The sequence below is a fragment of the Xiphophorus couchianus genome, chromosome 11, assembly GCF_001444195.1.
Source record: "Xiphophorus couchianus chromosome 11, X_couchianus-1.0, whole genome shotgun sequence".
NCBI classification, from domain to species: domain Eukaryota; kingdom Metazoa; phylum Chordata; class Actinopteri; order Cyprinodontiformes; family Poeciliidae; genus Xiphophorus; species Xiphophorus couchianus.
Window position 1 is genome coordinate 23,171,881 of NC_040238.1, and position 26,251 is coordinate 23,198,131.

A 26,251-nucleotide genomic window follows, 5' to 3' on the forward strand; every position below is an offset into this window, starting at 1 on the left:
TTGTTGTAAATTCTGTTCTATTTCTCAGACTTCCACCAAAACCCTCATACATGCTGCTTGATACAAAAAAAAAAAAAAAAACAATGGCAATTTTTTTCAAAAGAACAGAGTCTTGCATAAGAATTTATGCACCATTAAATTTTTTTGTTATTAATCCATTGTTTACACTTGCTGGTGCTTATCTCCAATGGTCACTGGACTGGTCTTCTGACTGTATGCTGTGAGCGCAATAATATCGAGGCCCAATTCGTTGTTTGTGCACATCTTGGCCAATAAATCTGATTCTGATTCTGACTAAAAAGAGCATGTCAACTCACACCAGGCCAAATGCTATTGAAACACAATGGCTTTAAAAGAGACTTTAAAAATAGGAGGAAAATATGCCTGCTGACCATTTAAAAGGCAACGTAATCTCAAGTTTGAGAGAGCACAACAGATAAACCTTCATCTCCACTAAGGTTCTACCTAGCTTTTGTGGCAGCTGAAAGCAAATGAGATGTGTTCTAGTCTGGATACAAATTAAAAGACAGTCAGGATCATTTTAAACAAGCTGAAGTTGTGAAAAAGATTGTTGACTGACACCAGCATAAAGTTCGTTGCAGTTGTCTAGACATGTTGAGCTTAAGGCGCCTATTATTTTCTCCAAGTCATCCCTCAACAAAACTGAGTGTTTGTCGGAACTTGAAGAAAATTTATTTTTTGACAAGCAGAGCGGATTTGTTTATTAAATTTAAAATCTGAGTCCATAATTACTCCCAAATGTGATACATGCAATTTGATGTTCTCAAGCCAACCAAAATTACGAACCGAGTTACGTGAAGTACTATTAAATCCTACTTAATTTCCAACAAGACCTGAAATGACTGTTTACAGAAGCTTTCCTAAAGTCAGTCTTGCTACTGAACAACATGTTTTAGCTGTGGTTAAGAAAAACGTTCAGAATTCACCTTAGCAAGTTTGACTTTAGCATTAGCACTATTGCAAACAAACTGAAGTTGAGTTATTTTGCAACAGGGAGAGATTCTGTGTCTAGAAGTGCGAAGTTGTTACAGACATATCATTAAATTCTTGAAGCTGTAATTTCAGCAACCATATATTACATGACTTCCACTTTATAAAAATATATGGTACCTTGTCCTTGTCTATTATAAATTCCCATAAAATGATGTTGGAGTTTATCCAGCTTCCAATCCAGTCCAGTTTTTTAAAAGCACTTTAAAATATAATACAGGACCAAATGCCATACATAATAAAATTAACTAAAATGTATTAAAAGTATACAGTTAGACAGGGGGTGTATCCAGTAGAAAAACAGATAATGCCATGTCATGTTTCTACGGTCAACACTAGTCTCCCTTTTCAAATTAAAATATATTTTTGTCAATTTTAATAGGGTTGGCCAAACTGCATCATGACCTTTATGGTTTTTGAAATGGGTTGGAATATTTTAAACATCGCAAAACTTTTTAACATTTTAAGACCAGGTCAGGAATATGGTGCCAAATTTCAAAAGAGGACATTCTATCTCGTGGAGGCACAGTGTGATACGCCTGCAGTCGTCGTCGTTTTAACCTGCATTGACGCTTTTCAGGTGATCCCCGTAAGTGATACTCTGCTGGAAACTCTAGCTTTAGTCAGTCTGAGACCGGCACCGGGGAAAAAATGCTGCTGTGGCTGCAAATCTCTTATCTATTAGTTATTTTCAATTAGAAATACAGCTAGATGCTTATAAAAACCGTTTGACACAATTGCTTGTTACAAAAACTGCTGACTTTTATGCTAAGGCAACCAGCAGATGGCAGGCAAGATGCAGCAACACATTTAATACCTTTGTGGTGCTGGAGTGAAATTTTAATCTACCTCCTGATTGTGGATTGGCATCAATCTTAATTATACGACAAGAGGCTATTTTTAATTATCCTATCTTTCCATCTTGCCTCAAGTTTGCCAAATAACAACATGAAGGCGAAGAACCATATAATAACGTATCCCTTGGAAATCTGAGACCGCTCTGAAGGACATTGCTAAAAGAAAAGGAAACGTTTGGGGACTGCAACCAAGGAATTCAGGAAGCAGAGATGATGTACAAAGGCAGTGGGTGACCTTTTACTGGAGGACACACTCTCAGCTGCTATAACGTCATCCACCGCAGCCTCCATCTGCTGCCACTAGAGGACGAATGGTGGGCAGCGTCTGAAGTGCCGAGGCACACTCCTGACCTGAATTCAATGGGAAAATCCGTACCCAATTTAGATCCAAATATGGTGTCTCTACAGTGCTGCGCATAATACAAGATAGAAACCGCAGCCTTTTTGACATAATAAGATAAATCTGAGGTTCCCATGGTCAGGACTTCTTTTTTTTTTTTATTTAGTAATGATACAATACTAATCTAGATATAGAATCAACGAGACATCTGTGCCACAAAGAAGTTAGTTATTTTGCCAACGCAGCACTCCCTTGACTTGAGTACGTGTTCTCTGATACTGGTTCAGAAAAACAATGGTAGACCTTGACCTTATGGGTAATTATTACAACTTAACCTATGCAATCTGAATACAGTAAGTTTAATTTACATTAAAAAAAGCATGTTTATCTTGCACTATCCTTTTGGTGACCCAGGTTTGTTCTGGCTTCTCATTTCTGGCCATCAGTCAAGACCGATGGCCAGAAATCGGTCTTGACTGATCTTCTTCAGCCGGTGTACCGATCAAACAAACTGTCAAAACCTAATCAGTCAGACTGGTTTAAAAATGTGTGTACATTTTATTTTGGTAGATTTGAACCAGTACATCTGCAAAGACATCATGTGAGTTAAAAAGTTAAACCAACCAATTTCTTAAACCAACTTAATTACCAAGATCATTTGGCACATTTGGCTCATCAAAGGCAAACATTAACAATGGCTTTGTGATGAAGGCATACAATTTTACTGCTAAACTTTTAAAATATACGTTGTCAAGGTGAACTGTCAACATTTTCCTTGGCAAATGCAGCTAAGATTTGCTTCTCAGTCACAACAATAATCTTGGGTTTTAAGAAGCCGAACTTGCTAGTATGTTTGAGTTTTAGCTGGATGCAAACTTAAATTCTCTCCCTAACACAGAAACATGCTCAATAACAAATCTTGTGACGGGTTCTTAACTTTATTGACTTGATAATACCCTAAAACCTTGGGTACAAAACAACCAAAACATTTTCAGGCCACAACAGGAACATTTTGTACCAACCATAAATAATTTTTTTAAACCAGCTTCGATGGCTGCAGACTTACTTAGGTTTAGTTTTCTGTAAACAATTGTGGTTTTATGCCTCTAACAAGTAATAATAGCCTCCAACTGGAATGTGCTTAGTTACTTTAGTTTCAATGGGAAGTCATAATCTGTCATGTGTCATAGGGGAACTTCAATCAATGGGAAGTCGGCATAAGAAATATCAGGAAAAAATTGGTCATTTTATTAAAATACTTGTAAGTTTGAAGACCTTCACTATGCAATTTTTCAGGTATGAAATGGTGCCGGCGGCCTTGAAATGCTTTGTACTGTACATCTGAACATTTCCTACTTGTCTAATGAACATGTGGTTCCTTTCTGCCTGAGTAAATCTTAACATTTAGCACAGTACTTTATGACAGAAATACATAACTTTAAATTCAAAAGCTAATTTAAATTAATTTAAAATATCATTATTGTTATTATTACTCTTCATTTTTCGCTATAACCATTCATACCATGTGATATGGGAGGTACAGTATATGCATGACACATATTTCTAATTGTTGTTTGGGCTAAACGTCTAATGAAATAAGATACATTATGACCACAGATCTAATGGTAGATATGAGTTTTTGGAGTCATATAACTACATTTCTAAGTGCATAGATGGTTGATGTGAAAACCCGGCAGACAACATCTATAAAAGCAAGATATGAAATTATCAAAGCTCTAAACATACATAATGAACCACATTGAATGGCAACAAGAAGGTACAAATGGGGATACGAACTGGTGGAAGGGCAAATTGACTTCATGCCCAATTTCACCATTTTTGAGCATTACACATTTAGAGATTGTGCATTAACGAAATGTATGTCTATTTATTAGATTACATTTAATACCCTCCACATTTCTTTTTATAGTGTAATAATTTAAATAAGTAGGTTGTTTGGTGTAAAGGTGAACAATGTTTTGTGTAATCTATGACTCACTGATACTGCGCCTTACTTGCTTGTGCACTACAGGCACAATGGCTACTTGGTATTTATAAACCATATGAGCCTACACCTGTCGGAGGTCATGACCCGCACTAAGGAGCACCCTTGAGACCGCAGCTGGCATCCATCAAGCGTTCCTTACGCCCAGACCATAAAGTCGTTCTCCACCATAGGATACACGCCGCACTGACTTGTTAGAACATTTCACGAAGCAGTAAATCATAAAACAAAACCTGCTTAAAACACGTGTGTTCCCCCCCCCCTCACGCCACTGGATGCGGCGTGAATTCTTCTGCGTGACGGCTTTCTCGTCCGGGATAATGCCGACTCTGCAGCAGAAGGCTGTGATGCAGCCCCGCAGAGTTGCAGCGTCTGCAGCGCCGAGTGAGTGACCTTGTTCAAGGTCGCGCTGACAGCACCGGGAGTTTTTCCTCTAGTGAGTCGCGAGCCCGGCCCGCCACGCGCATGTGACCACATGGTAGATCCAACAGCTCCGACGCCGCGCGCGCTAGAGAGGGAAGCGAGCGTGACCGCGTCGGTTCCGACCACACAGGCGAACAGGGACCGGGCTATATTTAGAAGCAGATAATGGTGTAGTGTCAAGAGTGGAGGGGTATACACGTACCCAACTCCCAGTTTGAACAATGTTATATTTATTTCCTGCCGTAATTTAAGAGCACGAGTCTACGTGGAAGGTTAAACACCCTCTTTTGGGAACTTTACTCTTCTTCAGTCAGTCTGGAGTCCAGCGGTACTGAGATGCGGATGTCTACAAAGTTTGAACAGAAAAAACAAAATCACAGTGAAAAAGAGCAGCCCTATTGTATTCCCCAACTTAACCCAATTTCAGTGAACTTATGAGACATTCTTCACTGAACTCTGTCCAGTCAGTGGTACGGTGGACTGAGCCCGGTCAGAGCCATGAGACCAGCAGCATGACAACATTTTCCATAGTGGTGTCCCGCAAGAGATGCAGCTCAGTCTTTCTGGAACACTCTATTATTTTAACTCAAAAATAATCCAATAAAACATCTGTAAGCAGTTATATAAACAAAACATAAATGCACGTAATCTGCCAAAAGATAAAAAAAATATATGTAAATCCTAACTGGAGTGAGAGTTTTATGAGGTGACACTACAGTACTGGTAAGTGGGCAGTACAGACTCCGAGAAAGTTACCGGGGCAACGTCACTGATTGAATTTATTTTATTTCGGGGTTGCAGACCCTTATTTTAACGCCGATGATGACGGTGGCGGAGGTGTTGACAGACGTAACGGAGAAACAGCGGACGCAAACCGAGGCAGAGGGAGGAGTGAGGAGCACGAGACAGAGGCTGCGTCATCAGCTCGTCAAGCTAGCGCGAGGAGAGGCGGAAGTTCCGCAGCCGAGCGCGAGAAAATAAAACAACATTTTCTGCTTTATTTAGTTAGATACAGACAGTTTTAAGTTTTTCTAAACATTCTTATATACTGACGTGGAGCTAAAACATTTTCTAACGTTACTCGTTGCCTCAAAGCGTCAACTGCTCTCCGAGAGACGTTGCCAGAAGAATACAATTGTTTTATTGTTGCTAATTCTTACCGGAAGTTCTCTGTTTCCCCTCCATGTCTTGACGTTCATATTAAAACACAGCCTAGTTGTGGAAGCCTAAACGGGGGGATTGATAACGCCAGTGTCCAGGAGCGAACAGCCGGGTGGAGCTTTCTGGTCTCCCGGTGGAGTTGTTGTTGGTTATCGCCTTATTGAGCAGAGAAACGGCTCAAAGGTGACGTGATGTGAAAAAAAGAAGTCCGGGCGCCATCGGAGCAGTCCAGCCGACTTTCCAGCGTTAAAGACTTGACTTGAGACTGAATAGGATCAACGCGATGCTTCTCCATCTACCAGTAAGTATACCATGTACACTTCCAGCGCTGTGGGTTTGAGGCATTATTGATGTTTTTTTTTTTTTCTTCTTCTGGGCATGCCTCAGTGATTGCCTGACGTTCATTGCACGACTCGCCTGGCAGAGCTCTAAGTTCGCCTGACCGTGTTATTGGGCTAAGGGGCACAACTCGCTGAATAAGTAGTTGTACAAATTGTGTAATAATTTGCTGCACGCACTTCCTGTCTGTCTTACAATCCTCTCATGTGATCACCTCTATGCTAATTCACGCGTTTGTCCCGTCAGTCTGTCTAATGGTTAATCCCCCTGGCTCCCATCACACACTTCACGAATCTGCAAAATGATCGTATGAATGAGCACACACACATACAGTAAGCGAAGAATGCAGAGATTTGGCTTGGTTTTGTGCAGTGGTTATTTCTGTCCTTCTGTTTCCACTGCAGCTCCTCGCTAATGACACAAATCGTGAATATTCATAACACCCAGCAGTTCCAGAACTGTATATATATATATCGAGTTATTCATCTCGATTGCAATGCATGGAACTATGTAAGTCACTGTGCCTGCTGGACCAAGATTGGGATCAGTGATCTGAAGGCATAATCCACTTTGGCAATTAACCTTTCACCGGTCCAAGATCAGTAGGCAAGGTCACCACTGGGGTGCCGCTCCGGCTCCACAGAGCGCCGCATTTGAAAGCCTCAAACTGAGTTTAATGTGCAGTCTGTGTGATGCACTGACAGGGACACCCCGCTATCTATAACTTAAACCATAACAAAAACGCTCTTTAACACTTTGCAGGTGTCTAATAACAATGAAAGCACTATTTGACTTAGTTGAGGGTGAAAAGCAAAATCTATTCTGTCCTTTTTTTTATTTTTATGAAAGTGATCATTTTACTTTTTAAAATGAACAAGAATGCATTCTCTCTCTTTTTCTCAGGCTAAAATTCGCCCTATCTAAACTAATTTCGGTAAAGATTTACCGAGAGTTGTAACCAAACTTCTGCCTACATGACTTCAGATGAATGAGGGACAAGGTGTTGGCTTTACTCTGTCTGTCCTTCAAGCATTCCTGTGACTGTGACCTTTGGAGTGTGTCATGCAGCATTCAAGGGGGAGGGTAGAGTGAAGATTTCTGCATAGACACACTGGGTGTATTTATATTTGAAAAGGAAGTTGTTTTGCTGCTAGTATACTCAAGTTTTTGGATTGAGAAACCAAGACTACTAATAGAAGGTATGGACTAAGATAAGAAAATTATTATGGTACAACAGTTTTGAATAATCATACCACAGTTGTTTTATATAATGTTATTCTAGCAAACATGTGTTGACATGGTGCAGCTGATTTATTTGATGCCAAAAAGCACCAGTGACTTCACTGAAAATATGTCCAAGTAGTCAAATTTCTCTTTCTGATAAGTGTGGGAAAGTTTTGGTGGGCTTCTTTCAGCCAGCTGACCAGCAGTGTGCACAACAAGTTTGGGAGGGGCGACATTATACTGCTGTAAACAGTCGATTTAAACCACAAAAACTATGACAAATCCAACTTCAGTAGTTTTAAATCTAGGAGAAAATGTTAAAATCTTGGTATATTTTGTGACTAGAAACTGACCAACATTAACTTGATGTATATCACATGAGTGTAATTGGTAAGCCTTTTGTAAGTTGTGAAAAAAATGAAAAGTTAATTTAACGTTTTAAAAAATAGCTGTCTTCTTGCTTTGTGTGAAACTCAAAGCTCTTTGCTTACTTTGCAGATGTCCTGATAACTACAGACCTGCAGCAAGAACGAGCCAGCGATCTGCCGACCAGGAGTGAGCAATATATAGGTTTCAAGCTCCAGTTCACAAAACAGGTAAGCTGCCCCCACATTACCTTTTATGTTGATGAAATATTTGTCCACAAAACTATGCTTCAGTAAGGATTATAGATGTCCGGGTGAGTCACCGCTCTTCAATCCTGTGATGGACCTTCGGCTGACATTGTTAACGTCTTTTTCAAAAAGTAGTCACTCAGGCTAAAGACAGAAGAGAAATAAACAAAGTATGAAGAGTAGAAGAAGTTAGGTTTGAATTTCAAATCAAAAACACTTTAAGCAGCATGCAGGTCGAATAATTTGTGGAATATTGTATCGCTGTCAAGCACTTATGCTGTCATTAAAGCCACAACATAGATCTGTCTTTTAGGCTTTTACTTCAAAGTTTATGATATAAACTGTATAGAATGGTCTTTGATTACCCTGCTGATTAAAAAAAACAAGTCAAGTGATGATCAAATATCAGCTTGTGAGAGAGAGGACGGTCTTTCGTCTAAGATTAGTCTAAGTAGCAAATCAAAAAGGAAAAACGACACAATAAAATATCTGTTTGAAAAAGTTGTTTGCAAGTAATAATGTTTGCCTAATAATACAGTTGAATTGTGGTCATTTCATCATCATACATTTCTCTTGGGCGTTTCGTACTCGACTGTTCTGGTACAAAATGAAGGAATCTTTTTCTTTTTTTTTACCTGCTTCAACAGCCTCAGATTTAAAATATTTTCAAATCATGTAATAGTCTTCTGTACGGAGAAATGGTTATGTTACTTCAATAATTAATATCTGTCAGCAGGAGGCCGTTCAGAATCATTTTATTTAGATCAATAATCACAATCTCTTATCATTTCATAACTAAGAGATCAAATTTTGGTGGAAGTATGATTTAATATAAATCTTCAGAAAATAATCTTCGGCTAAGTTAAATTATGTAATGGATTTTAGACTATTTTATATATAAAAAAAAAGACTAAATGATATGTAACTGAAGATAAAGGCAGAACCCTGTTTATTTCATCCCTTGAATTAATAAAGTTACAACTGGAACTAGAATATTTCTGCAATATCATAACTTTTGTTTTAGTCCCAACATCAGAAGAGAGTCTTAACTAGAGTTAACTCCAAGTCTCAGTTTTTTTTATTTTATTTTATTTTCATGTGAGTCTAGCTGCTTTAGAAAGACATCAACTTCCAGTGTAAAACCGGTTTCTTGTCAGCTCCCAGTGCTGCTGCTGCTGGATCTAATGTGTTTAGCCCCAGCAGATCCATCCTGATCACAGCAGCTGTTACAGAAAGCCGATGTGGCCCGGCCCATGTGAACACGCAGCCCACACAAGCTAGCAAAGGCTTGGCAGTCTGCTCTCAGATTCTCCTGTCCAGCCTGTGCCATGAAACCACACCGTGGACAGAGCTAACCGCTAAGCACTGTAGTGGTCGCGGCTGTACGGTAAGACGCCGACTTGTCCCGGGCAGAGTGACAAAAATAAACCGCAGTGGGAGAGAAGGAAGCCGGCCAGTCAGGATTAACACCAGCTAGCCAGCTTAGTTAGCTAAGGTTAGCTAACCTACAGCTGTCATCCTAATGTTGACGCTAGCTAATGCTAACGCTACACCTAAAGTGCTGGCAGGGGTTCACATCGCCGCAACACACGTTTTCTATGCTGGGTGAAGTTAATAAAACATTTATATCCGTGTTTAACTTGACAGGAGTTTAATTATGTTTTAATTAATGTAGCTATAATGTATTCCATTTTCTTCAATGTTTTCTGCCAAAGCATATGTCGAGGTGGCCAGTAGTGCACATGGTTGATGAATTGATTTACTTAATCTCAATGCTGATCATGTAGATTTTTGCACAAGGTCTGTTAAGTAAGGGATCCTCTATGCTGCATAACTCAGTCCAACTAAGCTAAACTTTAAACAGGCTGGGTTTGCTGTGACCCCCTTTCTGCTTGCCAAACAGTCCTCTCCTAACCTGAGAGGGCAAACTCCAAAAAACGTGTGCCAGCACCTGTGGGTTTGTAAGATCCACTTTATCAAAGCAAACTTTGCTTTGAGATGATTGTTTTAGCAGCAACTGAAATCCCCTGTTGTATTATTCAGTCCAAGTATTCATGAAAGTTTGCTTAGAAATTGACTCAGTTTTCCTAATATCTTTGTGTCACTGGGGGCTTCTCTAATTTTTCCTTCCTTAAGCAAGTCTCAAGTTTACACGTCTGATATTGAACAGCTCTGATCACCTTCACAACAACAGATTATGCCTGGGGAATAAATGAAAAAGTATTCAGCGGATTAGGAACAGTCGTGTGTTATCAGGACTGTGTTTGTGTAAAGGAGTGCAGAACACCGGGGTCACGCTAAATAAATGCATTTAGAGATGTGAGTCATATCAGACTCTAAATATTGTCAGTAGATGCCGGTGCGTAATAGACATCTTTTGCAAGCAGTTGGGGCAGTTTAAACATGATAACAGAGTAAAGGCTTAATGCAGTGCGATAACAAACTAGACTTATCTACGAACCCATTATTATTTTAGTCTAGTTTAGAATTGATCATTGCAGTTTTCTACCCAAACTGTTGTTGTTTTTTCTTCATGTTCTGAAGCATGGAGTTCAGCTAAATAAATTTGGAGATTTGCAACTCTTCATAAATTCGTCGGCTGCCATGTGCTTATCTGGATGGTTGGGGGGGGAAAAAAAAAAACGAGAGAAAAATGTTTTGCTGAAGTTGACCGCCACTGTAAACACACAGGCCAGGCTCAAAAGTCACAGTCAATTCTTAACTGGATTTAAGTTATTTAGGCTGCACAGATGCCGCTGCGCTCAACTCATGCATTGGGAACAAGAGCACCGTCATTCATCATGATCTGAAACCTCGAAGCAGAAGAGGTACAGATTGGAGTCCGATAAATTAGTGCATGTATGGATAACCTGGCTTGTGTTTTTGTTTTTACACACACACATATATATATATATGTATGTCTATTTCAAAGAGATTGGACTTCTTTTAGGCTTATTTACGAAAGACTTCAGAACTAAGTTACTGGAAGCTGAATTACATTTTAGAAGCACAAGTTCACGTTGGGTTTCCATTTGGCAAAAATATCTGGATTTTATACGCAATCTTAGATCCTCCATAGTACACATTTGGTCACCATTTTGAATGAATTAGTTAAAAATTAAACAAGGCTGTGTAAAGTATTTTACTTTTTGGATACTTAGAGGTGTGCTTTGTTACCTTTCCTCTTAATTTCCTGTTTTAAATTTGGGGTTTGCACACAACCTTGGTCCCAGTCGCAGGTTACTGCAGTACCTTTACCGCATTACTCCAACATAAGTCATATCTCTGGATCTGAAGGAGGAGTGGCCAGTGTTTATGAGCACTGTGACCTTCATTCTGTCACCTTGGCTGTTTTAATGGCTAGAGACACGGCTGACACAATTCACACCGCGGGGATCGTCCGAGGACTCTAGAGTTTCATCTCAAAGTATTAAACGCTACATTTTGATCGGCAGGTAAAAATAATAAGCAAGGAAGAAAGAGCACCAAGAAGGTGTCATGTTAGATTTAGGCAGGTTGAGCACCACAGTTTGTGTCGAGAGTTTTTTCTTTTTTCTGCTTTCCTGTTCTTTACTATGACGGTGTTTACAGTCAACTCACACCGCTTCTGTGATATGAGTTCAAACCTTAAACCCGGCAGATGTAGACGCTCGACTACATGGAGTTGAGGTTGGCTATAATTGACTGAGCTCTGTAGCTGAGATTAAGTTTTCAGCCAGTTTATTTAGCTTTCTCAGCAAGGAGAACATGGAGCATTTTTGTTGTGTTTGCTGTGGTTTATTCAATTTTGGATATGGCATTGCTTTTACTTTAGCAGTAAAAAAAGACACTTTATTTAACAGTTGTATTAATAATTGAGTTGTTCAGTGTGAACATTCTCATGTTATAAGATGGCGCTCTAGAAGCACATTTCAAAATGTTAAATGGCTTTGATTATAATTTTTGTTAACATTAGGTGCGGCCCAGTTTGAGAGTCTTGCAGGAAAAATCTGCATTTTTATTCCCATTAATTCACTCCTTGGATTTCCATAGTTCAGAGTGACGTTAGCCAAGATCTACCATCTTTTTTTACAAGAACACACAGATATTTTCTGTCATTTGTTCCTTTAGTTTTAAGGAAAAGGGTGAGGAGGGAAAATGTTTTTAAAATCAGAAATTGAATTTGGTATTAAAACTTCAGAGATTTTGATTTTCTTAAACCATATTTCCCAACCCTGCTGGTTTCACAGTATGTACGCAAAAATAAAAAAAAAGAAAAAGTGAATGACATGAGCCTTTATTTAACAAAATAATGTATTTTAATTAATTTATTTACTATACGTCACAGTACAAGAACATACCAGCCGTACATTAGTGAAAAAGAAAAAATGTACTACAGGTTAATGAGTGAATATGTATGACCATGTATTAAATTAACAAAATAATGTAATTCATGTAAGGTTACCTAAACATTTATTATCTTGAGATAAGTTTAAACCTGCTAAACTTGATATTAGAACTCAGCTGCTTTTAGCTGATCTGTGCTGTAGAGTAATGGCTCATATTAGCAACTGAGTTACTTGAGGTACCTGCTTGAAGTAGCTAACCACTGTTGGCATTTGCAGCGTGACCTTTAATACGAGCACTCTTTTTGCATTCACGCCGTAACACCTGTCTGTGTTTTTCAGCAGCTGACTTTCTTTCTGGAAGTTAAAAGAAGTAGCATCTTTATTTTTTTCTTTCCTTACAGTCAGCTGACTGGAAGCATATAGAAACATGTGGGGGAGGGTAAAGTTTGGTTTACTCAATTTATGCTAGGAAAATTACAGGCACTAGTAAGCCTGTTAAATTAGAATGAGTTTGATTATTTTTATTTTGATAACTTCTTTTATTTAATGGAGATTTTGTTTACGGAGACATAAACCATTTTATTCATGATTTCAGTTGTAATTGGGTTTTTATTTGATTTTGTTTGTTTTTTGTTTCTTTCGGCTATTTAAAATATCTTCCAGTTCTAGTGTGAAGTGTTCTTTACAAAAGTAAAGCTTCTTGGTCTCTGAGAGGACGAAGTTGCACTATATATTAACAAAATGGTCTCCAAACAACATCGTTTATCGCAGTCATTTCTGGGACAGTTTATCGTGACAGGCGTAGAACTTGGTTTCTCTGGCAACAAGGATTTTATACCACAGGAATCGATCGTTGTTTTAATTGCGTCCACACCTGGAGCTCATCTACTAGGTATTTAAATAGCTAAAAAAAAAAATTCTGGTAAAAGTGAAACTTCCTACTTAAGTCCAGTCAGCTTTAATGCTCTTTAATGTGGTTTAATGTGCGGTAGCGTGCTCTGCACCTGCATTTACTTTGACCTTTCTTTGTTTTTGCTCCGTCAGGCATCATGTCTTCCCGGGAGCGCCGCTCTGAGGTCTACATAAAGGCGGAGCCGAGCAGCCCGGAGGGAGGCGGCGGAGGCCGGACCAGCCCCGGCGGGGTCTCCTCGGACTCCTCTCAGAGCGGCGGCGGGGGCACCAGAGGAGACGGCGCCAAGCGCTACTCGCCGCCGCTCTACACGCCGGCCCTGCGCTGCCATTTTAAAGACGAGCCCGGCGACGGGGCGGAGGAGGGCTCCGCCGGAAACGGAGCGGGGCGCTGCAAGTACGCCCTGAGCACGCTGCCCAAGAGGCTGTGTCTGGTGTGCGGGGATGTGGCGTCAGGTTATCATTACGGCGTGGCGTCATGCGAGGCTTGCAAGGCCTTCTTCAAGAGAACCATTCAAGGTGTGTGTATGAGTGTGTTGTGGTGAATAATTTCGTAGCACACCGACCATGTAATGTGTCACTGTAACCTCTAAATGCATTTATTATGCATTAATGAGAGACGGTGTCGCTGAGATGTTTACTTCAATGATCATGTTTAGTAGCTCATGCTGATCTAAATAAAGAATCAGTGATGAAGATGACATCTATTTCACCTTAAACTTCTGTTTTCTCTCGTTAAGGTAACATTGAATACAGCTGCCCTGCATCAAATGAGTGCGAAATCACCAAAAGGCGAAGGAAAGCCTGCCAGGCATGCCGCTTTACTAAGTGCCTCAAAGTAGGCATGCTGAAAGAGGGTAAGTGTTTGACGTCGCATACTGACTCATTTTCAGTTTTTTGGGTTTTGCACCGTACGTTAATTGCTGATTGATTGGCTTTGGTCTGAGCTATTTTAAGTATTTCTTTCTGTTTTTAGGAGTACGTCTTGACAGAGTCAGAGGTGGAAGGCAGAAGTACAAAAGACGCCCAGAAGTGGAGAATGCAACATATCAGAGCGCCCCTCTATCTCTGACGAAAGAGAGCGAAAAAGGTGAAATCTATCCTCCATCTATTTTTTGTTTTTTTCTTTTCACCTTTTGAGTTCAAACAGATTTATTTGTGCAAATAAGAGCAAAACTTTTTCATTTGGACCTGATACTTTTTTTAAAAAACAAATACCAGTGTTGTGTTCAAGACCACCTAACCCGAGACCAAGACAAGACCAAGACCAGAGTGTATCGAGACCGAGACAAGACCAAGACTTTTAGGGTCCGATACCAAGTCAAGACCAAGACCGAGGGAAGTCGAGACCGAGTCAAGACCAAGACCAGCGCCAGTATGTGACAATAAAATGTGAAACATGATCAAAATCACTAAAATTGATCTAAAAGACCCACATTCACGTAAAAACACCTAGATATTTTACACAGAGAACTGGAATAAACATAAACATCTTTATTTAGTACTTCTATGTTGTAATCACAGAATTTCAAACAATCAAAGTCGATCAAAATAGTATTTTCTCTGCCTTTCATGAACAGTACATACATTTATGTTGTTTTTAAATGTGCTATTTCAAAACCATGTGCAAATATGTAAAACTGAAAAAATGCCAATCATTTCTCTCTCGTATACAGATTATAGCTACATTATATAACTTTTCTTAAATAAATCTATATCTATCACTAAGTTGTGACAATATGTTATGAGACAGATAATTTGTTGAAAAAAAGATTGATCTCCTTCACTTCCTCCCTGAGCGACTACTGCCATCTGCAGAAATACAAACCCCATTGAAATACGTGCACAAAAACATGACTGACTTTTATCAGTTCTAAGACCCTTTTGCTGGATCAGATGGTTTGTTTTTGACCAAGCAGTGTATTTCTCCAGTTAGCACTGGGAACATGGAGAAAAGGCAGAGGAGCTCAATATTTTCACAGCTTGTCGGTCTCATAACATACTGACACAACATAGTGACATAAATATATAAAAAAAACTATATAACTTTTACAAAGATATTTTTTTGTTTTAACAAAGTTACATACTGCATCTTTAACTCTGCTGTTGAATGGATGTAGCAACTTATACATAACATACATAATAAAGAAATCTGACATTTAGAGGCCCAACTGCATGCGTTTCAAAAATAAAATTATACAACTGGAAGCAGTTTCATAATACGCCAAAGCTTTAGAAAACGTCAATGGCAAAACTCGAGAACAAGGATAACCATGTAGTTGAACAGTGGTTGAAATAAAGTAGGTGATACATAAAATTAGTTTAAAGTAAGGTTTCATTGCACTTCAGAAAGATTAGAGACTGCAGCATTTTTGCACCTAAACGTGCACGATGGGGTCTCATTACAATGCCTCCTCGACTAAAAACCCTTTCCACTGGTGCAGAGGAGGCAGGGACGGATAGCACTTTCAAAGCCAAATTGTGCAGTTGAGGATATTTGGACTGGTTTTCTCCCCAGAAGGCAAGAGCATTGTCACTGTCACAGTCTCTTATATCATTAAAGTATCTGTTTAATTGTGTTGCAATACTTGAATTCTGGACAGAGGAGCTGTGCTTCTTATGTGCCTTGTAGCGTGACAGAAGTCGAGGGCATTTGGCTGGTGGCGAATGACTGGTTGGATCCACATTCATGGCTTCTGAGCACTTGTCATCTGTACTCTCCATGTTCTCCACCCCAAAGATCAATGTGTCTGAAAAACACAAACACAATGACTGTGTTAGTTTTCAAGAACTTTGAGTGTACAAAATAATGTTTATGACAAAAGTAAACTGATGAAAAGAAGACTATAAATTCCACTTTATGATTTAAGGCTTTATGTGCTACGAATTTAAGACATTTTAAGATTTATAATTTTGCAAATAAGACTTTTTTTTCAGCAAAGAAAAATGCATACCAACCTGTCAGTGTCTTCTTAAGTTCATCTCTGAACTTCTTCACCGATGCTGCATTACCTCCGTTGGTAACATCTAAATCCACCCAGCTTAAGCCAAACTGTGGATCCAGCATGGCAGCAAAGAAGTACACATCATGGTTAAAAGGTTCCTCTCTTCCACTGTCTTTGGCCATGTTTGTTTTTGTAAAGATTCCAGAAAATCTTTTCACCAGAGACTGCTGGAGGGCTCTGACCAACGGCCGGCACTGCATTCGGGTCTCCTCCATCTTGAGGAGGTGTGTGTTCAAGTCCAGTACAGTTGGAACCACCATACTAATAGTCACTGATCTTTCCCCTTGGGTCAGCTCTGTTGCTTCAGCAAATGGAGAAAGAACTATACATAGCTCCTTTAGCTGGTTCCACTCCCGCGCACTGAACACGACATCCTCATAGTCTTTGTTGCACATTTCACTGAGTGATTTGTGTTCTAGAGTTGTAAGGGCCTGTACTTGTTTAAATGTACTGTTCCAACGAGTTGTATTTGCAGCTGGAACACTTTTATTGGTGCCAAATGCAGCCTCAAACTTATCTTTAAATTGTGAGCTGCTATGTAAAAGGGTTGCGAACTTTGACGTTTTTGCTATGGTGCGAGAAATGGTCTTGACCTCCTTCATACCATCATGCACAACTAACTGGAGAGAGTGTGCAAAGCAGGAAAGACGTTCACCAGATGACCATGGTAAGTCAATGTCTTCCTCTGAATTAATGTCCTCCCACAAGTGCTCGTCATCTAAATTATCCTCTTCACTCTCACTGTCATCAGATTGCTGCTGGGGCATGTGTACTTTGAAAGCACATTTCATATTGGGTGCATTGTCTGTTATGATATAGCTAATTTTGTCACGAATACCATATTCCTCAGTGATCTCCTCAAAGGCAGACGCAATGTGCTCTCCAGTATGCCTCCCTGTAAAACGCCTACAGTCCAGCAGGTAGGATTCAAGTGCATAGCAATCTTTAGATTTGTAGCACACATGGGCAGTCACCCCAAGAAAGGAGCGTAGCCTGCGATCAGACCAAAGGTCAGTTGTTAATGACACAGACGACTGGGTCTTCAGTTTCTCCAAGACAGTTTCCTTGACTTTTCTGACCAATTCTGGAATTCGTCTCTCAGAAACTGTTTTTCTAGAGATTGGTGTGTATTTACTGTCCAGGACTTCAAGAAAGTGTTTAAAGTGTCCATTTTCCACGAGGGAGAGGGGCAGACAACATCCAATGATCAAATCTTGAACAATGGCTTCACTGATGGCTTGCTGCCTTGGCGATTGTGGGCTGTAGAGCTGCACTTTCTGTGTAAATAACGATATTGTTGGCTGTGTGACATCACTCTGTTGCCCTGCCTTGTATTCCAGGAACCTAATAAATAGGACATAGAAATCAGTTTATCTGATCATATGAACATCAATTACATAAGAAAACAACCTTAAAAATAAGTAGGAACTTTACAAATACATGTCAAATATGTGTAATGTAATGTTACTAGAAACGCATGTAGATAAACAAAATGCAAATCAATGGTATTTTGGCCATCACATTTTTGAAATGGATAAACAAGTAAGTTAAATGACTGATATGGTATGAACCATAGAGAGTGAACTGGTAAAAAGTTACTTATTGACCTGAAATTGTAAATGGCAACATAACAATGTGGTTTCTAAAAGTAATTTGCCTATATCCATACAAAGCAACTAATTTATTAATTTTTCATAAGGTGAGGCATATTAGTCTCTTCACTCTCTGCTTATATCTATAGACTAGTTCCCACAGCCAAACAACAGAGCATCACCTCCACGTCTTATCTTCAATGTCAGGAGCTATATCCAGCTCCTAAGGTCAATGTAACTTACATTGACCTTAGTTCATAATTATGAGACAGTGAATGAATTCATTCACTGTCTCATAATTGTTTTTCATGAGAAAGAAAAAATCTAACTTAGGAACAGGATGTTATTATATGTTCAGTCGACTCAGTCTCTCAAGGTTAACTGCATTTGCTTACTTCCCTTAATAATGTTAATTGTAGGACCAATGCAAGAAAATACAACTTATTTAAGGTTAAGCATATCAGGTTTGGCACATTAATAAATTATATATGATGGCTTTGGAGACATTGGGGTTACCCACCAGCACAAGCCAGCACATGCTGACAGAACCATTACGTTCTGTCATGGTTACGTTACAGAACGTAACCATTACGAACCATTAGGTTCTGTCATGGTTACTTATTGACAGAACCATTACGTTCTGTCATGGTTACGTTACAGAACGTAACCATTACGAACCATTACGTTCTGTCATGGTTACTTATTGACAGAACCATTACGAACCATTACGTTCTGTCATGGTGACTTATTGACAGAACCATTACGAACCATTGTTCTGTCATGGTGACTTATTGACAGAACCATTACGAACCATTGTTCTGTCATGGTTACGTACGTCACCTTATTATGGTTATTAAACATAGGTAGAGACTTCCACATCAGTCTTCTCCTTCATGAGAAGTATTGAACAAGAACCAAAATATATTACGATTATCTATTCAGACTTTTATTTTTGCTCTGCTTCCACCTATGTGCTGCAATCCACTCATGAAGCCGACAGAAATACGGAGACATGTTCAGGAAAGCTGTAATTGAAACAGCGTTGTCCATGCACAACACGAATCAACACTTCTTTAAATTAAATCAGTAATGTCCGACATGTTTTCACAAACACTACTAGGTGACAACTTGTGCATCAAGCTAGGTGGCAAATAGCGGATAAGAAAGGAGAACATTCACCCTAAAAGATAAAGCACACATATATAACTTTAGCTAACTTAATATGTGTAGCTAATATTGAAATAAGAACTGTGTGATGGCCGGGTAGAATAATTTTGATACCGAGGAAATTGCTTACGTTAACTTGCTAGCTTTCCTAATATCACTTTTACACACAGCTTACCTTTCTTTGTGCTTTCTTTCAAGGTGTCGTCGATAAAAGTTGGACGTAGTCCCCACCGTCTCTGATAGTGAAGCACTGCAGAACTTACATTGCGCTGTATGCTTTTTTCTCAATGTTGCTTTACAAATGTATTGTTTGTGATTTAAATAGCCAAATTTTATAACCGATGATTTGGCCGACATCTTATCCCCTTCTCAGACAACCACTTGTAACTTTCAATCGAAGTGCTGCAGTCCGCGCTCAAGGTGAAAGGGGGTGGGGCGACAGCAGTTAAAAAAACAACAACATGCATTTACCAATGAGACGGGTTATTGCTTGGATTTGAATCAGGAGTGCATCCAATAAAAAGAAGGATCTTAAAGAAATTGATACTGATGATTTAGCGTTATTTTCACAGTTGTGGTCTTGACCGGTCTTGAAATAAAATACCGAGTCCTCAATGTCCGAGACCGAGACAAGACCGAGACCAAATGTGGTCGAGTCCGAGACAAGACCGAGACTATCAAAAAATGGTCTTAAGACCGGTCTCGAGACCAAGACCGTTTTCGAGTACTACAACACTGACAAATACTAATGAGCTCAGTCTGAGATAAAGTGGTTAACTTGTGAAACACTTAATAGCTGTATAACCACTATATGTAATGTAAATGGTATATTTCACTTAGACCATAAAGCAGTGTTTATATGATACATTAAGCTAGCCATAATCCAATGATTATTATAAGAAACATATTTAAGGGGGTCAACAATTCGCTCTGATAATTTATCTCAGTCTTTACCTATTTGTTTTGTTTGGCTGCAGTTGCTTCTAAAAAAAATGCTAAATGTTTAAAATCTAAATTGTTTAAAAAATAGAAGCCACACACAAAGGCACGTTTTAGTAGAGCATTTGCAGTGGAATTGCAAAAATTTTTTCCTTTTACTTTCCTTTGTGTTTGTGAATTGATTAAAACATTCATTTAGACTAAAAACGGCGCCCTCTACTGCTAACAAAGCCTCATTGTACTCCTTATGGTTCACACAAGCTGCATTAAAATTTAACGAGCCTTTCAGCTTTTGCTGTTAAACAAATCTAGCTGCTCCATTATCAGAGGAACAAATCTGGGTATAAATTAGTTATATTTCCGTAACTTACGAGTTTTCACAGGTTAATTAACCGTTTGCTTTGTGTTTTCATGCAGGTTCCTCCAACATCATCGTGTCCCACCTTCTAGTGGCAGAGCCCGAAAAGTTATTTGCCATGCCGGACCCTCTGCAGCCCGACACGGCCCAGCGGACCCTCACCACCCTCTGTGACCTCGCTGACCGCGAGCTGGTTGTGATCATTGGCTGGGCCAAACACATTCCTGGTAAGTGATGGTGACGGAGAAAAGAAGTGGAGCTAAAGGCATCTATGGCATAATAGCAATGTAAGAGATTAAGAAGATCTGTTCCCACTGTATAGTAACACGGTATTGTAAGGTGATTGGGTCATGTGGCTTCAGTATTCAGTAAAGGAGGTGTTTATGGTGCTATGACTGTGCTTACCTTTGAGCAGGACCAGCGGCTCCTCTGCTGCAGCGCCCGCTCTGACACACTTCCTTGTCATTTAAAAGGATTGCATTGTTATTTTTATAACCTGCAAGTGTGGATTTACAAATACAGGTTTTTTTTTTCTCCACCAACTGAAAATTTGTTGTTGTGCTACCTTCAGAAAGATATTAAGCACGCCTCTGCTAAGAGGGAATTACTTCATCATTCACAGCAGCATCTGTTGTGTGCATTTTGTATAATTACCTCTGAAACATGGATGAAATGAGATTCTGGAGGCATCAATGAGTACAAATCTTTTGGTTTCCTGTTTTTGTTTTCTCATTGAAAAAGTTACTTCTCAATAAGAATCTTTTTAATCACTCAGAGATTCATATGATATATTTGGCCCAATAGGATGTTCCTAGGTCATCTATGACAAACTTTACATATACACTTATTTTTATTGTTTTTCTCTTCTTTTCCCATCCCAATAATTCATAATGACTTCCAAAAGTTTTCATACCCCATATGGGTTTTAGAATACTTTTAAAAAGAATGTGGGGGATTTGTATTTGGTCCCCTACGTTTTGATACCCCAAGTAGAAAGGAAGCTGCGTAAAGATGACCCAAAACATAGAGCCATAGCTGCAACAGAACGGTTAGAGCTAAACCAATCAGGCAGTCATTTGTTAAGATGTTATTTGTTTGCCACGTAGAGTCGGATGAGCAGCTCCCTACACCAATAATGTGTGAACCTACCATGTTCTTCTCAGACAAACCTTGTGGATGTCTTTATGCCTCTTGTGCCTCCTGCAGGCTTCCTGTCTCTGTCTCTAGCAGACCAGATGTCCGTGCTGCAGTCGGTGTGGCTGGAGGTGCTGGTTCTGGGCGTAGCGTACCGCTCCATCGGCTGTGAGGACGAGGTGGTCTTCGCCGAGGATTTTGTCCTCGATGAGGAAATGTCGCGCGTTGCCGGACTGACTGAGCTAAACGCGGCCATTAGCCAGCTCGCACGCCGTTTCCGTGCGTTAAATGTGGACCGAGAGGAGTTTGTCATGCTAAAAGCCATCGCTCTCACAAACTCGGGTACTAAAACTTGAATTTTTATGCACTAACCTCATTCAGCCTCATGATCTGTTAACTGTGTTCAACACCTCTGCATATTTACTTTTAAATCTTCTCATAGATTGACTGAATGGCTAACATGTACATAATAAACTATAAAAGTGCATTAGGTGTTTTATTAAGGTGAACAAATGTAGAGCAATAAAACAAGTGTCTGTTATCGGTGTTTCAAAAACGGCTGATTCAGCGATGTCCTTTTATGTTAAGGCTGACGGTTAACATAAGATAAACTATTAGACGTGATTGTCATATCTCATCCACACTGATGCAGTTTCTTCTGCAACAGATTGTTTGCATTGTACCTACAACACAAAGTGTTAGTTGATGGTAATTGTCTAGAAAGAAAACCAATTTAAAACGGTTGTGTTACTCGCCATTCGCTGAGTTTTACAGAATAATTATGCAGCCAACAGGGAGAGCTTCCTAGTAGCTGCAGGTGTTCTCTGGCAACACCGGCTGAATGAATTAAACAGCACACATTCTATTCTATTTATACTTTAGAGCGAGGGGGGGAAACTTCCAAAGCCAATGAGGCTACATTAACAACGGTGGGAGAAGTTGTAGGAAAGTCTGCAGTCCAAGCTGCTTCTTAAAAACGCAGATTTAAAGACTCAGCGATGAGAGCAAACGTCAGAGAAGAATATATTAGCACAATCTGCATATTATTGTTTCATTCAACTGGAACAAAAAGCTAAACTAATCTACGTTGTTTCTGTCAGACTCTGTTTACATCGAGGACATGGAGGCTGTGCAGAAGCTCCGGGACCTCCTCCACCAGGCCTTGCTGGAGCTGGAGTGTCAGCGGCGCCCGGACGACCCCCAGCGGGCGGGACGCCTCCTTTTAACATTGCCGCTCCTCCGACAGACTGCCGGCCGCGCGCTCACCACTTTCTACAGCATCAAGACCCGTGGCGGTGTTCCCATGCACAAACTATTTCTGGAGATGCTGGAGGCCATGATGGACTCTCCTTAGAGTGTGGAGCAAAAAAAAAGAAAGGAAAAAGAAAAACAACCAACAACAGAGTTGGTCTACAAGACTGGACAAGTGTTTTTTTTTTTTTTTAAAGAAAAAAACAACAAGGAAAGTTTTTATTAGAGAACTATTGAGGGATTTATGCTTCTCATTTTAAGCAAGGAAAGTATAAGAAAATAAACTGTATTCGCATTTTTTTAGACGGATTTTGCTTTTTACACCACGCGGTACCTGCCAAGCTCCAGTTGAAAAAAAACAACAAAAAACTGCAAGTGTGACAGCGTAATATTTGAACTAAATCATGGAAGGCTTTTTGTTTTTTTATGGCATCAAGCTACGAATACTTTACCACTTCACTTTTAGGTACACAACAGACTGCAATCTGTGTAGCTTTTGAACTTTTTAACATAATGCTACATCTGCACATAAAAGCCATATTGAGACATCTAGTGTAAGGCTTGAGGGTCCATTGAGGTGGGGGTGGGGGACAGGAGTTGTAGGCAAACCCGGAGGGGTTACTTGCAATATTTCTTTATTCAAAAGGTTTTATTGGCTCTGGTGCGCTTTGAGAGCGCTCAGAGAGGAAAGTGGGTATTGAGAGAGGGGGAAGACATGCGGGAATCAAACCTGCGACGCCCGCGTCGTGGACTGAGGCCTCCTTACGTGGGTTGTGCGCCACCCCTGCGCCAACGCAGCACCCCCTACTTGCAATATCTTAAAAGCAATATCATCCATGACTTTCAAAATATAAAAACAATTTGCTTGTTAGTATTTGTATCAGTTGTTCTGCATACTTTGGACCCCAAGTGCTTATTGTTATTTTTTAATTCTATTCTCTTGTATTCTAGGACTACAGGATGTATGTGTGGAAAACAGGAAAGACTACAACTTTTTTTTTTTTTTTAATAAGAGGGTTATTTAGCATTAAGCCACTGAGAAGTTCCGGATGGATTCTAAACGTTATGCTGTACGCCGGAGGATCGGGCATATCCATAGAATTTTGTCCTAGCAGCAAAAACCTGGCTTCCAGCAGCATGCGTGTCTGCGGTCCCGTGCAGTGGAAAACAAATGCGATCAGGGAAGAGGACAACTTTATTTATTTTATTTTTTTGACATTAAAGTTTTGGTGGCAGCGACAGCGGCTGGATTAGCGATGGATCCGCCTCGTTTTGCTTGTTTTTATAACGCCATCCCTCCTACCCTCTCACCTTCTTCGTCCACTACAACCACACTTTGACCTCTGCAGCTGTGTGTGTAAAAAAAAAAAAAAAAAAAAAAAGAAATGAAGAAAAAACACTTCTTTCATACTTGGGCTGCGATATGTAACACTAACCTACATGACTGCTAATGTGCGCGGTGAGATTTCGCTGCATTTTTCTGCAGTGACGACGAACATTGCATAAAAGATCTCGGAACGGTTTCGGTTGGAGATCCTTCTTCTTCCTCCTCCTCCTCTTCCTCCTCTTACTGTGGATGCACATGGTGAACTTGAACCCGCGCCCTGGATCGGTGCTCAGGGCTACAAGACGTTCAGCTTATGCAACATCTTTCTTTTAGATGTTGAAACCTTGTCTGGTTAACGTGTCGAAGGTCCTACTCTTTATTAGAATTATTTGTATAGTCACAGTGTAAATGATCATTTAGGTAAGCAAAAAAAAGAAATCTGATGTTTAAGAAGGAAAAAAAAAAGAAAGAAAGATAACCAGATCCCTATAACTAGAGACCAAAACGGTCAATTCTCTTTTAGCTATGTACAGTTCCATTCAAATAAACAAACATGCAATTTGTAGTGGAAGCTAAATAAAAATAAAAAGAAAGCCAGCAGATGTAATACTAATTCCCCCCATTACAATGTTTGTGCAGCTTACTATGTGCTGATGTTTGTAAAAACTTAAAACTTAGTTTTCATATAGTTTCCCTCTTAGGATATAAGGGTACTTGCATTGTGACTCTGTTGTGGGTTTGAAATTTTCATGCCGGCTTTAATCAATGTTCTTTTTATTTTTTGGGGGGGAGGGGTTGTTAGTTTAGGGATCAATTTCAAATGGCACTATAAATGCAGTGGCTTAGTAAGGCTACAGAAGGCTACCTCAGGAGGCAGCATCAGCCACATGGCCAACTAACTGTGGAGAAAACGATCAACTTGCATATTGGATTTAGCGAATTCGTTGAGCCCGAGTTTGTCTCATTTTTGGTTTTTAAGATGCATCTGACTCAATAATCCTGCTTGAATAGTTGGTGCAGCAGCAAAGCTACACTAGCAACATCAGATATCTGGCAGAATGTGACCCAGATTAGCTGCTGTTATCTGACGTTTGTGTTTATTTTTTTTATTATTTTTAATTTTATCTCTGATTTCTTTGTTACCACGCAGTTCTTTATTGCAAAGATGGAGTTGTTCTGTTTATGTCTGTGTGTTTTCGGTACAATGGGTTTCGGGGGGGTTGGATTGATCGCTTGTGGTGTCGCTGTTCAAATTATACAGTCATTTATGGGTTCTATTACTAATGTGCACATTAATATAAATGAGCAATACAACAAATTACCAAACCTCACACATTTCCTTGTATAGCCATCGTGTACATTTAACATCACCAGTTATAATTATTAAATAAATAAAACAGAAAAACAAGTTAATGTTATTTAGAAAATTCAAATCAATGTTTGTATTTTGAAAGAGTATTTAAATGATTAAATTCTATTTTTTACTCAATTTACTGTCGTTTGTTGACACTGCTTTAATTTTGTGTGCGATACCGGCTGTAAATTTCTGTGTAGGCTTTTTTTTTTTTTAGGTAAACAGTTTGATGTCCTTGTCTAAACATGTTCACATTAAACTCACTGTGACATAGAAGAAGAAGAAAAAAAAAACAAAAACCAGATCTTCCACTGTCTGACGAAGCAGGGAGTGGATTATTGTAGGTGCTTTGTGTTGTGTAATAAATGGACACACCACCACCACACATCATTGGACTCATCTCTCTGTGGATGTGTTATCTATACGTGTTGTGTTTTCTACCATTCTCATGCAGACGTCGACATCGGACGCCCTCACTGTTCACGCAGCTAACGAGCAGCTAATCCTTTTAAAGTAAGTCAGCCCATTCATTTAAATCAATTTGGCTTTGGTTGGCGTCCATCTGTTTTTCCTCTCACCTCTAAGCAGACCTTAGATAGTGTGATAGTGTTGGAACTATCACAGTTCCAACACTGTGATAGTGTTGGAACCCTGTTCCTCGGGTACTAAATGCTCGCCGTTTAGCATAATTAATCAGTGTGCTATGGCTTGTGTTTTGAGAAGAGTTGGGGAAAGGAATCACACAGTGACTTATATAGTCAGACCCTTTGAACTTTGTCACGTTTTGTCATAGTTGATGATCTTTGCAAAACGGCAAAAGCTCAGCCAGATTGGATGGAGAGTGTTTTGACCTTCAAGTCTCGCCACAGACTCTCAATTGGATTTAGTGTTTGAACTTTGAGCCACTTACTGC

The 26,251-nt window shown here is 39.6% G+C and overlaps 2 protein-coding genes across 3 annotated transcripts; one reads left to right on the forward strand and one right to left on the reverse strand.

Moving 5' to 3' along the window:
- The first annotated feature begins 5,779 nt into the window (after nucleotides 1-5,779).
- On the forward strand, nucleotides 5,780-25,721 carry esrra (estrogen-related receptor alpha). Of its 2 annotated transcripts, XM_028030644.1 has the most exons (8): nucleotides 5,780-6,098; nucleotides 7,859-7,956; nucleotides 13,347-13,730; nucleotides 13,952-14,068; nucleotides 14,188-14,301; nucleotides 20,332-20,499; nucleotides 21,479-21,748; nucleotides 22,507-25,721. In XM_028030644.1, exons 3-8 carry the CDS (start codon nucleotides 13,352-13,354, stop codon nucleotides 22,758-22,760), a joined length of 1,302 nt encoding a protein of 433 aa, XP_027886445.1. In that variant the 5' UTR covers nucleotides 5,780-6,098; nucleotides 7,859-7,956; nucleotides 13,347-13,351; the 3' UTR covers nucleotides 22,761-25,721. The 2 variants fall into 2 exon arrangements, with proteins under 2 accessions (XP_027886445.1, XP_027886446.1); XM_028030645.1 differs by lacking the exons at nucleotides 5,780-6,098; nucleotides 7,859-7,956 and adding an exon at nucleotides 9,075-9,361.
- Nucleotides 14,867-18,155, reverse strand: LOC114152695 (uncharacterized). Its single transcript, XM_028030648.1, has 2 exons — nucleotides 16,170-18,155; nucleotides 14,867-15,961 (listed from the first exon to the last, which is right to left on the reverse strand). Exons 1-2 carry the CDS (start codon nucleotides 17,005-17,007, stop codon nucleotides 15,534-15,536), a joined length of 1,266 nt encoding a protein of 421 aa, XP_027886449.1. The 5' UTR covers nucleotides 17,008-18,155; the 3' UTR covers nucleotides 14,867-15,533.
- Nucleotides 25,722-26,251: the final 530 nt, after the last annotated feature.